Source organism: Typopeltis vanoorti, chromosome 19 (assembly GCF_054136105.1).
Source record: "Typopeltis vanoorti isolate ZY-2024b chromosome 19, IOZ_Tvanoo_1.0, whole genome shotgun sequence".
Taxonomy (NCBI): Eukaryota; Metazoa; Arthropoda; class Arachnida; order Uropygi; family Thelyphonidae; genus Typopeltis; species Typopeltis vanoorti.
This window is the reverse complement of record NC_143567.1, coordinates 72,319,642-72,335,389: the sequence shown is the minus strand read 5'-3', so window position 1 is coordinate 72,335,389 and position 15,748 is coordinate 72,319,642. Positions and strand designations below refer to the sequence as shown.

The window sequence follows — 15,748 nt, the reverse complement described above, 5'->3', positions numbered from 1 at the left end:
TAGAGCTCTAACAGTACCCATATATAAAAAGGGAAATAAAATTGAATGTGAAAATTACAGAGGTATTTCCCTACTGGCAAGATTTATGCCAGTATACTTGAGAAACAGTTGAGAAGAATTCTGGAAGAAAAGCTTGGTGAAGAACAAAGCTCGATTCAGGCCAAATAGAGGCTGTCAGGATCAGATCTTCACTTTACGACAAATAGCTGAGAAAGCATGGGAATATAACAAAGATCTGTATTTAAGTTTTTGATCTGGAAAAGGCATATGACAAGGTGCCAAGAGAGAAGCTATTCAATACTCGACAGTTGGTGTCAATGGGGCATTATATCAAGCAATACTTAGTCTTTATCTGAGTTGCAAGTCAGCAGTTAGAATTGAAGGAAGTACAGGAAGATGGTTTAATGTTAAATCTGGTGCGAGACAAGGATGTACATTATCCCCTCTGTTATTCATTATCTATATGGATCACATTATGAAGGAAAGTGGTATTAAACATGATATCAGAATTGGAGATGTTAATGTTAGCTCTTTGCTTCATGCGGACGATGTTATACTTTTAAATAAATCTGCTACAAGTCTGCAAGATTCTCTGACTAAATTGAATAACTGTTGTGATAGATATGGTATGAAGGTAAGCAATAAAAAGACAAAGAAAATAGGTAGAATCGTTTAAAATGTCAACTGTGTTTTGAACGGAGAACCTGTTGAACAAGTAAAATATTTCAGCTACTTAGGCACAATTTTTAGTGAAGATGGTAAATCAAATATGGAAATAGACAACAGAATCAACAAAGCTGGTATGGTAGGAAGTCAATTGAATAAATTCATATGGAATAAGAGAGAAATTAGTCGGAAAACTAAATTAGCTGTATACAAGACAGTGTTCACACCAGTTTTAAATTATGGATCTGAGAGCTGGATCAGAAGTAAAACACTTGACCAAAGACTAGAGAGCAGATATGAGAGTCCTGAGAAAGATTAGGGGTGTGAACAGATGGCATCAATGGCAGTATCATATTAAAGACAACGATATTAGGAAAGAACTTGACACTGTCAGCATCCAGGAATGCATTAGCAGAGCTAATCTTAAACAGAATGGGCGAGGAAAGATTAGCCAAACGTTTTCCTGCCAACTTTCCTGCAAAGTTGGCAGGAAAACGACCCAGAGGAAGACCAAGATATAGGTGGATTGATATGGTACAAAGTGCCTTAGACGATAGAAACATAAGATCTGATAATGTTGGAGTCTTGACAAGTAACAGACTGATTTGGAGGAAAATTGTAGATAGGAAGTTACTAATGACATAAATTTTTCATGTAGTACTATCATATTCTGTACACCCCTTGAGGGTAAGTGTCAGGAATTTGATGATGATGATGATGATATCAAAATCGAATGATATTTTTATTTTAAATGAAAAGATGAAGCAACACAAAGAGAAAAGATAAAGATATCTATAAATAAACAAATAACTCTTCTACTCCTTTTATTTAGTTAAGTTAGTTAAGGCTCTGCTAACAGGAGCAGAGCTCTTTTAGCCTCAACTAACTTTGGGAAATTATTGGACAAATGGTTTTCACCCATGGGCATCACTGACAGCTCAGTTAATGTTTATTGATATTATGGACGGCACTGAAGAGAGAAAATGGGAAACAGTTGCTGCCATCTTATGATCCTAAACCATAACATATATTGTTGTCTGAAATAATGAGAGTTCTATGGCTGAATGTTTTTGAACTGATTTATTAAAAACCCAAGTTTCTGGAAAGAAACCCTACTTTCTGTCTATTCGTAAAGGAATTAAAGAAGCTTATAAATAAAAACCAAATAAAAAGAGAAGAAGACCAATGAAACTGGAGCTATCTAATTCAACTTAATATCGTAAAGTTGAAAGAAAAAAACAAACACACACATTTATATTGGCTAGTCTCTTTAACCGGGCGTTAGTAAGGTAGTGGTGTCACAGTTATTTCTTTCTATATCTTTGGTGTCTGTGACACCCCACATTACTAACGCCAAGTTAAGAGATCATTGAAAAGAAACTATTAAAAGAAATTCAATGACCCTTTCTTGTTTTTCCAGAATAGGGACCCTATAGGAGCAGAATGGATGTTCACAAACTATTCTAGAGATATACAGATTTTTCACATTTTCTTAGAAATCCATTGTAATAACTTTAAAACAGACCAAAAATACATTTTTGGGAATTAAAAAAAAAAAAAAAGAAAAAAAAAAAAAGAAAGAAAGAAAAAAAAAATGAGAATATTGAAATGCAAAGGGATTTCTGATATTCTTTCTCAGGGGCTCACATTGGTGAGTACAGGCATGGCAAACCTGAGATACTTAAGCTAAACCTGATCTTACTTCCTACAATATACACTTGGTATATCATATGTGTAGACTGGTCTTCTATTCTTCTTTCCTCTCAAACTGTAATTTCCTCTATCTACTTGAAAAAAAAAAAAAAAAAAAAAAAAAAAAAAAAAAAAAAAAAAAAAAAAACCAAGTCTAGTTGCCTTAAGGTGGCAGCCCCACCACTAGGATAGCTATTGTCAAACAAATACATGTAAAAGCTGGTGTAATGATTTGGATCCATAGATCAATTAAAGCAAAAATAACTCATTATACATATTGGAATGAAAGAATATTAGAAGTGCAATTAAAATTAAACAAAGAAAATTTAACAATTGTTGGAGTGCACCTGAAGAAGGAAAAGAAGAAAATTATTACTTTTACAAAGAGTTACAAGGAATACATGAGAAATTAAATAAAACAGACCATATAATTATAGCTGGAGATCTTAATGCCAGAACAGGAATGAAAAAAATTAACAATAATATAGAAAAATTTCGAGAACTGACAGTAAACAAAAATGGAAAATGACTCATTCATTATATAAATATAATAATTTAAAAATAATGAACGCATTCTACAAACATAAAAATATACATGGTGTGCAAGAGAACAAAAATCAATAATAGACTACTTTATAGCAATTAAAAAGCAGCAAACTTCTTTCCAGATGCTAATGTCAGAAGAGGGCTAGAAATTGACACAGATCACTATTTAGTGCAGGCATAACTAAGGTTTCCACCAAACTAGTTACAAAAAATAAACAAACTAGAGAAACAAAATCTAATTACAAAGTAGGACTACTAAATGATTCGAGTATAAGAAATTTATACCAACAGAGGATAATAACTACTTAGAAAAAAATACAAGAAAATGAAGACATTGAGAAAGAATGGAATAATATAAAAGACATTATTGCATCAACAGCATATGAAAGTCTAGGAACACAAAAAAAATCATAAAAATAATTACATACATGGGACAATGAAATAAAAACAATAATTGAAAATAAAAAGCTTGCTTTTAATCTTTTAAACCATCTTTGGTTAAGTAGCAAAAAAACAAGATAAAATTGAATATAAAAAAAGACAAGCAGTAACAAAAGAGAAACCAGAAAGAGACACAGAGAAAGTTGAGAAAAATTTGTATCACATCTAGAAAATAAGACCCAATGCATATAAAATACTAAAACACATGAATACAGATATAAAAGAAACTGCAAATAAATTGTGAAATAGATATAAAAGAATTTTTAGATTACTTTACAGATCTTTGGATATATATAAGATTTTGAAACACTTAAAAGCCGATACTAAAGAAAACATAAAATTAAACACCGAATTGGAATTAGAAGAATTTCTAAATTTCTACACAGAATTGTAGACAAATAAATATTTTAAAAAAGACAACTGGCAAACATTTAATGAAAATGAAAAGGAAATAAGTAAAGAAGAATTAGAAGTCAGCCTGAAAGAAACAAGAAATGGAAAATCACTTGGAGAAGATAAGCTAGGTTCAGAACTACATAAATATGCAGGAACAAGATTCAAAGAAAGTCTCCTATTATTTTTAAATAAAATCTATACAAATGGTAACCCCCCAATAGAATTGAAAAAAGCAATTATGATTCCTATCTTTAAAAAAGGTAGTAGAGATGAGCCTAAAAACTATAGAGGTATAAGTATATTAAACTCCTGTTACAAAATAGGGACCCTATAGGAGCAGAATGCATGTTCACAAACTATTCAAGAGATATACAGATTTTTCACATTTTCTTAGAAATCCATTGTAATAACTTTAAAACAGACCCAGATGTGGAGATACCAGGTAGAAGCAATAGCAAGGTCATCTCTACCTATAAGAGTTGCCAAAGGGTGTGCCACCTTTTTATTAAATTACTCTCGATTTAGAGAAAGATGTTGAAAGTTTATTTTTCACTTGGTTAGACTATAATAAATTTAGTTTAATCCTTTATCCAAGTGTGAGCAAACAAAGTTCGTGTCTGAAAGTATCTTCAAGACTGAATATGGTGTTGTACTACCTTACCCCAGTAAGGTAGTACAACACTCCTATCCCAGTATCTTCCAGAATGCAAAACACATCTCCTTGCGGATATGTATAATGTTATGCATTAAGGGATTGGCCACTACCCAGACTAGTTTCGACCTTTATTGAGGTCTCTTCAGTGGGAGCCAGTCCCAGAGGAGGAGATACCAGGCAGAAGCAATATGTTTGGCATTATGGGAGATACTGAGATAGGAGTGATGTTAGCTTGGTCCACCTTTGCAACGAGTAGCCCGGTGTTGTACTACCTTACCCCAGTACTGAAGATATTTTCAGGTGCAAACTTTGTTTGCTCACACTTGGATAAAGGATTAAACTAAATTTATTATAATCTAACCAAGTGAAAAATAAACTTTCAACATCTTTCTCTAAATCCAGAGTAATTTAATAAAAAGGTGGCACAGCGTTTGGCAACTCCTATAGGTAAAGATGACCTCACTATTGCTTCTGCCTGGTATCTTCACCTCGGGGCCTGGCTCCCACTGAAGAGACCACCTCAATAAAGGTCGAAACTAGTCTGGGTAGTGGCCCTTCCCTTACTGCATAACATTATACATATCTGCAAGGAGATGCGTTTTGCATTATGGGAGATACTGTGATAGGAGTGAAGTAAGCTTGCTCCACCTTTGAAACGAGTTGCCCGGTGTTGTACTACCTTACCCTAGTCTTGAAGATATTTTCAGATGCAAACTTTGTTTGCTCACACTTGGATAAAGGATTAAACTAAATTTATTCTAGTCTAACCAAGCTGAAAAATAAACTTTCAACATCTTTCTCTAAATCCAGAGTAATTTATTAAAAAAAAAAAAAGTGGCACACCTTTTGGCAACTCCTATAGGTAGAGATGACCTTGCTATTGCTTCTGCCTGGTATCTCCACATCTGGGCCTGGCTCCCACTGAAGAGACCTCAATAAAGGTCGAAACTAGTCTGGGTAGTGGCTCTTCCCTTAACGCATAACATTATACATATCTGCAAGGAGATGTGTTTTGCATTAGGAGATACTGAGATAGGAGTGATGTAAGCTTGCTCCACCTTTGCAAGGAGTTGCCCGGTGTACTTACCCCAGTCCTGAAGATACTTTCAGGTGCAAACTTTGTTTGCTCACACTTGGATAAAGGCTTAAACTAAATTTATTATTAGGAAAAAGAAAACCAGGACGTCCTCTTAAAAGATTCAACGATGAGTTCTAAAGCCTGAACAGGCCAAGCTAGGCCTAAATCATTGATATGCATGATGATGATCTTTGGACAGATAATACTAACATAAAAAAAAAATTACACCAGTCATACCCTGACTTACGCAAATCCAGAGTTACGCGGTTTCATATATGTACGTATTCCCGTCCATCTTCACCACTAGTCGTATCTTTCCGGCACCAGCAGCATTCGCCAGTTTCGCACATGCTGTGAACAAGCACTGACGTGTTTCGGATAGTCTCCATTTATACACGATTTTTATAGTTTACAAACCTTGCGAATGTTTAATGTTATGTTCTTGATAAAAGTTTTATCACATAAAAAATAATAATGTCATCGAAAGGAAGCAAGTCCGATTCTTCTACAGCTAGCAAGAAAAGAAAAACATTAACTTTGGATTAAGGTTAATTTAATTTAATAAAATTAATTTTATCAATTATTAATAAAATTAATTTAATTAATTTAATTTAATTAATTATTATATTAACTCAACATTATTAAGGATTTTGAAGGCAGAATGAAAATTTGTGAGCTAGCAAAGAAGTTTGATCTACAGGAATCCACTGTAAGAACAATCATAAGAGAAAGGTTTACAGATTTTGGAGGACATAGATTCTAACGAGGAACGAATTGTAGCCACAAGGTAAGGAATAAAAAATCATTAGCTTGCTATGAAGAAATTTTGCATGACAAGAAAAAGACATTATGCCATCAGACGAATCTATTAGATTTTATGAAACCATTGACATCGAAATAACTTTCTTTTTTTTTTTATGTACGAAAACTACAATTATGATTATATTTCTTAAAAAATATAGGTGTTTTTGTAAACTTTTGGTCCCAATTAACTAATATTTTGTATGTTTGTATGCAAAATTATACCCGAGTTACATGAATTCGACTTACGTGCTTTTTGTTGGTCCCACCTACTGCGTAACTTCGGGGTATGACCGTACTTTAAATGATATAATAATAATGAAAGAATTAAAGGACAACCCAAGTAAAATATAAAATGCCAAATCAGTAGAAGAACATGAGATAAACTCTGAACTGTATAATTTGCTGGAAAAAAAATTTCATCAAAGATTATTAAAAAATTTAAATAAAATATATACAAATGGACAAATACCAATAGAATAAAATACAAGTATAGTAATACCTATATTTAAAAAAGGGGATAAAACAAAACACGCTAATTACAGAGGTATTAGTTTATTGAATACATGCTACAAAATACAGTAGAATACTTAATGAAAAATTCAAAATATACAGTGAAAAAATATTATTAGAATGTCAAAATGGATTTAGAAAAGGACCCTCTACAATGGATGCAACTTTCTGTTTAAAACTATTTACAGAGAAAATAAGAGAATTTAATTTAAAAACTCATCTTTTGTTTATAGATTACAAAAAAGCATTTGACAAAGTAAAAAGATATATACTGTTTGATATATATTACGAAGAATAATACCTGATATTTTACTACATGCAATATTGAATATATACAAAGATAATGAAATAAAAATAAATGAAAAAATGTCTGCAAAACAATCTATAAATCAAGGAGTAAGACAGGGAGATGCCCTCTGTCTCCAACACTTTTCAATAATTATATTAATGAATTATTAATTTAGTGGAACACCTTAAACAATCCAGTAGCAAGGCTTATACGTTGGTTAGACATAACTGGTAATTAGTTTACGGAATTAACAACGCAAATGAAGTATATTAATTAAAGGTAACTTTAATGAATCACTTCTATATTTCGGCAACGTCACATTGCCATCTTCAGGAACATAAAGATATGGTATGTGCACGCAGGCACTAACACAAAGCAAATGAGGAAGAAAGCAAGAAACTAATATTGTTCCTAAAGTCCTAATGGTGCCCTCTTGCGGGCTAATTTGTTAGTCTTGGCTGTTGGGCTGAAGTTCTCATAATGTGAGTCTCCCAAATTTGGGGTAGTTTCATGCACCCAAATTTGTTGAGGTTAGGAACGTTTTTTAGAGCTGCTGAAGATTCTTTGAATAATCTTTCGTATTTAAACTTGCTGCGATGAATTATTTTTGTTTTCTTCCAACGAATTTTATGGTGGGTAATCTAAGGCATGGTCTGCCAGCCCAGAGCGGCTGTACTGGTGAAACCGGATGTAGTCTTTGTGTTCTGAAATCCTAATATTAGTTGTTCTGCCTGTTTGGCCGAGGTAGGACAATTTGCAGCTGCAAGGGACCTGGTATACACCAGGTAGGTCTAGGGGAAGTGGGTGGTCTTTGGTAGAGCGGATAAGGGAAGCCAACTTTTTATATGGTCTGTAACAGGAAGTAAGGTCATATTTTTTGAGGATATTGGTTATTTTTTCAGAGGTGCCCTGGATGTAGGGATGGTGATAGACTTGGTGTAATCTTTATTGTGGAGGGGGGTTGTGGTTTACTGGTTTTAGTATTTTTTGGATTTTTTTGGGGTTATAGCCATTGGCTAAGAAAGTGTTGAGGATGTGGTTTAGTTCAGTAGTCAGGGCCTTGTCATCTGAGCAGATTAATTTTGCTCTGTTATATAGTGTTTTTATAACCCCATATTGTTGTGAGGGAGGGTGGTGGGATTGCTGGTGAATGTATCGGCCAGTATGGGTGGGTTTTCTGTAAACAGAGAAAACCAAAGATCCATCAAGCTGGCGGGTGATTAAAGTGTCTAGGAAGGGGAGGGTGTTGTTTTTCTCTTTTTCTAAGGTGAACTGGACTCTGGGGTGTTGGTTGTTTAAGTGTGTTAGGAAGGAGTGGAGTGTGTCTGAGCCATGTGGCCAAATAGCAAACACATCATCCACATAACGAAGCCAAATAGTGGGTTTTTGTGGGGCGGAGTTTAAGGCTTTCTCTTCAAATGTCTCCATAAAGAAATTGGCCAAGGGTGGGGAAAGTGGTGAACCCATGGCTGTCCCCTCTATCTGTTTGTAGAACTTTCCTTGCCAAACGAAATAGCCTGAGTTCATTGTGAACTGAAATAGTGCTGAGATATCGGGAGGAAACTTGGCTTGGATGAGCTCAAGGGTTTCTTTGAGTGGGACATTAGTGAATAGGCAGGAGACGTCAAAACTGACCATTATGTCAGTGTGTTGGAGTGTGAGGTTTTCTATACTAAACCACATCCTCAACACTTTCTTAGCCAATGGCTATAACCCCAAAAAAATCCAAAAAATACTAAAACCAGTAAACCACAACCCCCCTCCCCCCCTCCACAATAAAGATTACACCAAGTCTATCACCATCCCCTACATCCAGGGCACCTCTGAGAAAATAACCAATATCCTCAAAAAATATGACCTTACTTCCTGTTACAGACCATATAAAAAGTTGGCTTCCCTTATCCGCTCTACCAAAGACCAACCACTTCCCCTAGACCTACCTGGTGTATACCAGGTCCCTTGCAGCTGCAAATTGTCCTACTTCGGCCAAACAGGCAGAACACAAAGACTACATCCGGTTTCACCAGCACAGCCGTTCTGGGCTGGCAGACCATGACTTAGATACCCACCATAAAATTCGTTGAAAGAAAACAAAAATAATTCATCGCAGCAAGTTTAAATATGAAAGATTATTCAAAGAATCTTCAGCAGCTCTAAAAAACGTTCCTAACCTCAACAAATTTGGGTGCATGAAACTACCCCAAATTTGTGAGACTTACATTATGAGAACATCAGCCCAACAGCCAAGACTACCAAATTAGCCCGCAAGAGGGCACCACTAGGACTTTAGGAACAATATTAGTTTCTTGCTTTCTTCCTCATTTGCTTTGTGTTAGTGCCTGCGTGCACATACCATATCTTTATGTTCCTGAAGATGGCAATGTGACGTTGCCGAAATATAGAGGTGAGTCATTAAAGTTACCTTTAATTAATATACTTCATTTGCGTTGTTAATTCCGTAAACTAATTACCAGTTATACTTAAACAATCCAGGTGTAGAAATTTCCTGGAATAAGAAAATAAATACGATATTATTTGCAGATGATCAGGTAATAATATCAGATATAGAAGACAATTTACAAAGAGCAATATATAATAGATGTTATAGTAGAACAGTTTGGAATGAAAATTTCCATAGATAAAAACTAAAACCTATATAAAAATTTCCATAGATAAAAGCTCAAAGGATTTTGTGGACAAACTCCAGTTAGAAGTAAAATAGTTATTAATAATAAAATAATAGAACAGATAAATACATCTTGGATGTGATATATCATATGAAGGAGAAAAAGACAAATTAAAAACTTCAAAATTTTTACAGATTATAGGCCTGATAAATAGAACACTCAAATCCAAATATAGTACAAAAAGAAAGATGCTTGAAAATATACAACACTTGATCAGTGCCCACATTATTATATGGCAGTGAAATTTGGGCAATAAACAAATAAAAACAAATGAAATGAGATTTATGAGAAGAACTGCAAAATACACATTATTAGATCAAGAAAGGAATGAAGATATTTTAAAAGAACTAAAATTAAATCAATAGAAGAAAAACTAAACAATTATAAACAAAAATGGATAGAACATGTAAACCGAATGCCAACACCTGATATCCTAAACAATACTAAAATATAAACCAACTGGAAAGAGAAGGCAGGGTAGACCTACAAACCAACAAAAAAACTTGGATGGATAATGAGACCAGAACAGACCAATATGATCTATACCCATAATTAGCATTATGATGATTGCTGATATTCATATCATGTTACATTAGATTACAATATCTGATTCAACGAAATGGTAGTGGTGCCACTACTAATTAATAACATCACAAAAAACTATTATAATAACAAATTATGATTTAATTTAATGTAATGCATTTATAGTATTCTGATTTCCCTAAATTATGTTATTTAGTTTAAAAAACTGGATTTAACTTCACAAAACATAACTACTTACCAGTAAACTCGTTTAGGATGATAACATGATTTGCAAGTGGAGTAAAGGTAATTATTTCTGAACAAATAGTTCTCATTTTTCTAAATAATTTTGGCACTCTATTAATAATGCTTTCTTCACCCACATAAATGTCAGCCATTTCCTATATAAAAATTACAATGTCATTTTTCATAATGGTATTTTTACCTACAAAATCTACAATTCTAAGCATTATAATGTTGTTATTGCATTTCAAAATGTTTCAAGAGGGTTTATCATACTACAAAGAAACACATCAGGTAACATGTGAACTGAAGAATGTCATGTATTAAAATTAACAACTATATTCAAAAATTTAAAGAAGCCTCCAAAATCACACTATCCAATGCAGTGCAATAAAAATTAAGGTCTTATCCTAAACCAGCTTTGGTCAGCCTACATAAAAAAAGCTGAAATTAAGGGAAGTAGGTCACAATGGATGTTACATAGCATAGATCAAGTGACATCTCCATGTGATGTGAATTATCAATTTAAAAATGATTTCATTGATGTCAGTTAATGCTTCAGGAATTGTCCTGCTCCTATATTTTTCACTATATTAATGATGATGTATGCTATAAAGCAATGCTTTCCCAAATTTCAGTATCCATGTTCCACTTTTAAAACACTAGCATTACCCCCCCCCACCCCAAACTTCTCTTCTTAGGAAACGCAATGTGGTGGAAGTTATAATAATTCATTCAAACAGAAATAATTATAAACTACTAATTATATGAAGAGCCAAAGGCTTCAATTCGGTGAAATTAACTTATTTAAGTTAAGGGATATTACATCCCATATTGTTTCTTAGCCGGATAAGAAACTCAAAGAGTTTCATGCCAAATATAGACACTATATAAAGTTCGGCAATTCCAAGCATAAGCAAATACCTGGATAGTGCAACACCCGACCCATTTGGTAGTGCAAACTGAGGCAGCTCATAGTAAGGGTGGAGCAAGATCCGATCACTATTCTTGGTATTTACCCATAATGTGAACTTAGCTCCTAGGAGCTGTATTACTGTTCTACATTATGAGAGAAGGTCACTACCCAGACCCGGTTTCAACCTTTATTGAGGTCTCGTCAGTGAGTAGGTAGACCTAGTTAATACCAAGTTTGTAGAGAACAGAACTTACATCCCTTCTATGAGAAGTTCATGTCGCCGAATTGAAGCATTTGGCTCTTCATATAATTAGTAATTTATTAGGACACCTTCTTGGCATTTCTCATAGAAGGGATGTAAGTTCTGTTCGCTACAAACTTGGTATTAACTAGGTCTACCTACTCACTGATGAGACCTCAATAAAGGTTGAAACCAGCCTGGGTAGTGACCTCTCATAATGTAGAACAGTAATACAGCTCCTAGGAGCCAAGTTCACATTATGGGTAAATACCAAGAATAGTGATCGGAGCTTGCTCCACCCTTACTATGAGTTGCCTCAGTTTGCACTACCAAATGGGTCAGGTATTTGCTTACGCTTGGAATCGCCAAACTTTATATAGTTTCTATATTCGGCTAAGAAACAATATGGGATGTAATATCCCTTAACTTAAATAATTATAAACTGTTTTATAATAAAAGAGTCTAAGGAATGTAAAAGAGATATACTCGGATTAATTAAATATTTAAAATTAATATTGTTTTACAACTTCATTTAGATTCTTGGTTATTAAAAAAATAATTATAGAATAGATCAGCACTTATCCGTGACAAAACAGCAACAAAAATATAAAAGAAAAAAAAAGTGGCTTGTATCCACTGAAGACCTTTACCATTCCATATCCCTACATATACCACATATACCACACTTTGGGAAACCCTCCCATAAAACATAAGGAACTAGTGAAATAACTCATTTTTATTTTTTACAGTTATATTGTGGTTCTCTTTCACTGGATCTATTTCACAAGAATATATATTTTTATGTTAGCTCATCCACAAGATGGATGTAGTATCATGGATAGGTAAGATAATCTGCAAAATCCTACTGTATTTTTTCAAGGCACTTCAGACACTCATTAAGCAGGATAGTAGCTTCACAGCAAGTAATGAAAATCATTAACCACCTACTTGTCAATATATTGTGGTTTGACTAGACTTAAATTTTAATGTATGCTCTAGAGAGAGAGCTACCAAAGACAACTTCAAAGTAAGAGTGAAGGCTAATTCACTTTATTCCAGAGACCAAGAATGGTCATATCTGAAATGCACTAGCTTATGTAGAGACTGAGTGATGCTGTACACCAACCACTAAAGTATATTAGCTATAGTAGAAGCATAGGCCTGCAATATGATAATGAAGCATAGAATGGATATATGCACAGTGAATAAGAATCAAGGAAAGTTCTATTTCCCAAGAGAGAGAAAGATGGAGGATGTTCAATGCACTTTTCCACTTAATTCTTAGCTGCCAGATCAATATACAGGGTGGTGATTCAAAATTCCACGTACAAACTTTGAGGGGAGGTAGAGAACATCAAAATCAACCATATTCACATACCTTAACACATAACACAAAATAACACAAGGCAGTTAGTAGTGTAAAAAACTTTATTAGGAGTAAATGGACAGTTCAATAGTAGTTGGATACATAATATGGTTTCATCAGATGCTCAAAGTTACGACCATTATCAGTGATGTATGCCTGACACCGACGAAGCATCGATTGCCATACATTTTCAAAAATACCTAGTTTCCCGAATATTAGCAGCTGCAATGCCGATTCTTGCTACAAGGTCCTTCGGAGGTAATAGGTGTTTCGTACACCATGGCTTTAAGGAACCCCCACAGAAAGAAATCAATACTTGATAAATCAGATGAGTGTATGTGTGTGTGTGGGGGGGGTGACATGTGATGGGTCCACCGCGCCCAATCCATCGAGTCCCAAAGGAGCTGTCCAAATACTGACGCACAGAAATGCCAAAATGGGCTGGAGCCCCGTCATGTTGGAACCACATCTGCCGATATACAGCCATTGGAACATTGTTCAGTAAATCTTCAAGAAAGGTTCGATATTTCTGGGAGTCCAGTCAGAGGGTAATAGGTATGGGCTGACTAAATAGTCAGAGATGATACTGCCCATACATTAATGATGAAGTGTTGTTGTGCAGCATGTGATTGCGCAGCATGTGGATTCTCATGGGCCCACACATGAGCATTGTGGTGATTGAAGACCTCTTTGCGGGTAAATGAAGCTTCATCTGTGAACAAAACAAAAGTTGGAAAATCTGGGTCTACGGCACTTTTCTGCAGAAACCACTGCGTGAATTCCACAAGTCAAAGATAATCTTTGGCCATTAGTAACTGGACCCGTTGCAGATGAAATGGATGTAAGGACTCAGAGTGCAAAACGTGCAATACACTGGATCGAGATACTCCTATAGCAGAGGCAATAGCACGTGTGCTTGTCTCTGGATTATTGTCCATCGCATGCAACACCTCTTCTTCCATGGTGGGATTTTGCATCGATCGTGGCCACTCACTATCATGCCTACAATCCCTGAATGATTCATAGTCACACAAATTCTGATGCAAATGTGCAAACATTTGGTGATGTGGTACACACCTGTTTGGGTAACTTTCGCAATCCATTTGCACAGCGGCTTGTTCATTACTGTCAGCTAACCAGTAAACGAAGTGCATGTCTGCCATCTCAGCAGTCGTAAAACAATGCATGTTCTTCGTACAACGTTGAAAGCTTGAATGAGGAAGCCCCAAGTGCTCATCTGGAGCGTTGGCAAACAGTGCCGCCTATTACTTTCGGGTGACATTTCCGGTCATGCTTTCCTATGTGAATATGGTTGATTTTGATGTTCTCTACCTCCACTCAAAGTTTGTATGTGGAATTTTGAACCACCCTGTATGTGCGTGTGTATGTATGTATACATAACTTGCTCACGTTTTATAACACAGTGACGGCTGAACTGGATACGGGTAATGGGTTTACAGTGATACTACTGGACCTTGCCAAGGCCTTTGATAGGATACCACATGGAACCCTAATCAGTAAACTGGAGCAGATGGGGATAGATATAGGGTTGGTGAGATGGATAGGAGGGTGGTTGAAGGAGAGATATCAAAGAGTGGTTTATTCAGGAGTGGAGTCCAAAAGACGTCTTGTGACTAGTGGAGTGCCACAGGGCTCTGTTCTTGGACCACTGCTTTTCAATTTGTTCATCAATGATATTGGAAAGGATCTGAGAGGAAGTGTTCACTTGTTTGCTGATGATGCAAAGTTCGGTAGAGCAATTGTGAGTGCACAGGATGTCAAAATTTTACAGGATGATTTGGATAGTTTGGAGGACTGGGCTAGGAAAAATGGATGTCAATTTAATGTGCCAAAGTGTAAGGTTATGCACTTTGGGGTGAAAAGAATAGCAGCAGTATATCGCATTGGTGGAACCATACTCCAGGAGATTGATGAGGCCAGGGATTTGGGAGTGTTGGTGGATAGGGAGTTGAAGTTTAGGGGGTACATTGCAAAAGTAACTAAAACAGCTCACCAAATCACTTGGCTTCTGAAAAATACTTTAACATGCAGAGACGAACAAGTTGTTGTTCCTCTGTATCGAGCCTTCATAAGACCCCATCTGGTCTTATGATATTGTTGGGGTCTTATGAAGGCTCGATAGGCCTTCATAAGATATGCCCATATGCCCATAGCTGGGACTTCTGTGCCCAGCTATGGGCACCAGGGTTTCTTCGTGATGGGGAGGAAGTGGAGAGGGTCCAGAGACGAGTGACCAAGATGATAGCAGGTCTGTGGAATGAACCTTATGAGAATAGGTTGAAGATTTGTGGGTTGCAGAAATTGGACGATAGGCGAAGGAGGGGTGATATGATTGAGACATTCAAATTACTGAAGGGTTTTTATAAGATTGATCCAGAAGATATTTTTGAAAATATGACTGGTGGTGGGAGGACTAGGGGCCATGCATGGAAGCTGGGCAAGAGCGTGGTTGACAAGGGTGTTAGAGCTAGGTTCTTTACTTGGAGAGTGGTAAATGAGTGGAATAAGCTTCCAGAGTCTGTTGTGGGTGCTATGACCGTGAATGAGTTCAAGGCAAGGTATGATAGATACTATGTGAATGTTGAATAGTTGTTCTTGACATGATGTTAGGGCCTCCCTCGATGAGTCTGTCGACTCCTTGGAGTTTCCCAGAACAATAATAATAATAATATATA

General features: G+C 35.6%; 1 protein-coding gene across 1 annotated transcript in view; it reads right to left on the bottom strand.

The window, feature by feature from the left end:
* The window catches only part of LOC150096239 (midasin), a 1,081,806-nt gene that overhangs the window by 164,598 nt on the left and 901,460 nt on the right, over positions 1 to 15,748 (bottom strand). The window contains exon 74 of the mRNA XM_090409469.1: positions 10,546 to 10,687. Coding sequence (XP_090265595.1) covers positions 10,546 to 10,687 — 142 coding nt within the window. The remainder of the gene's footprint in view (positions 1 to 10,545; positions 10,688 to 15,748) is intronic.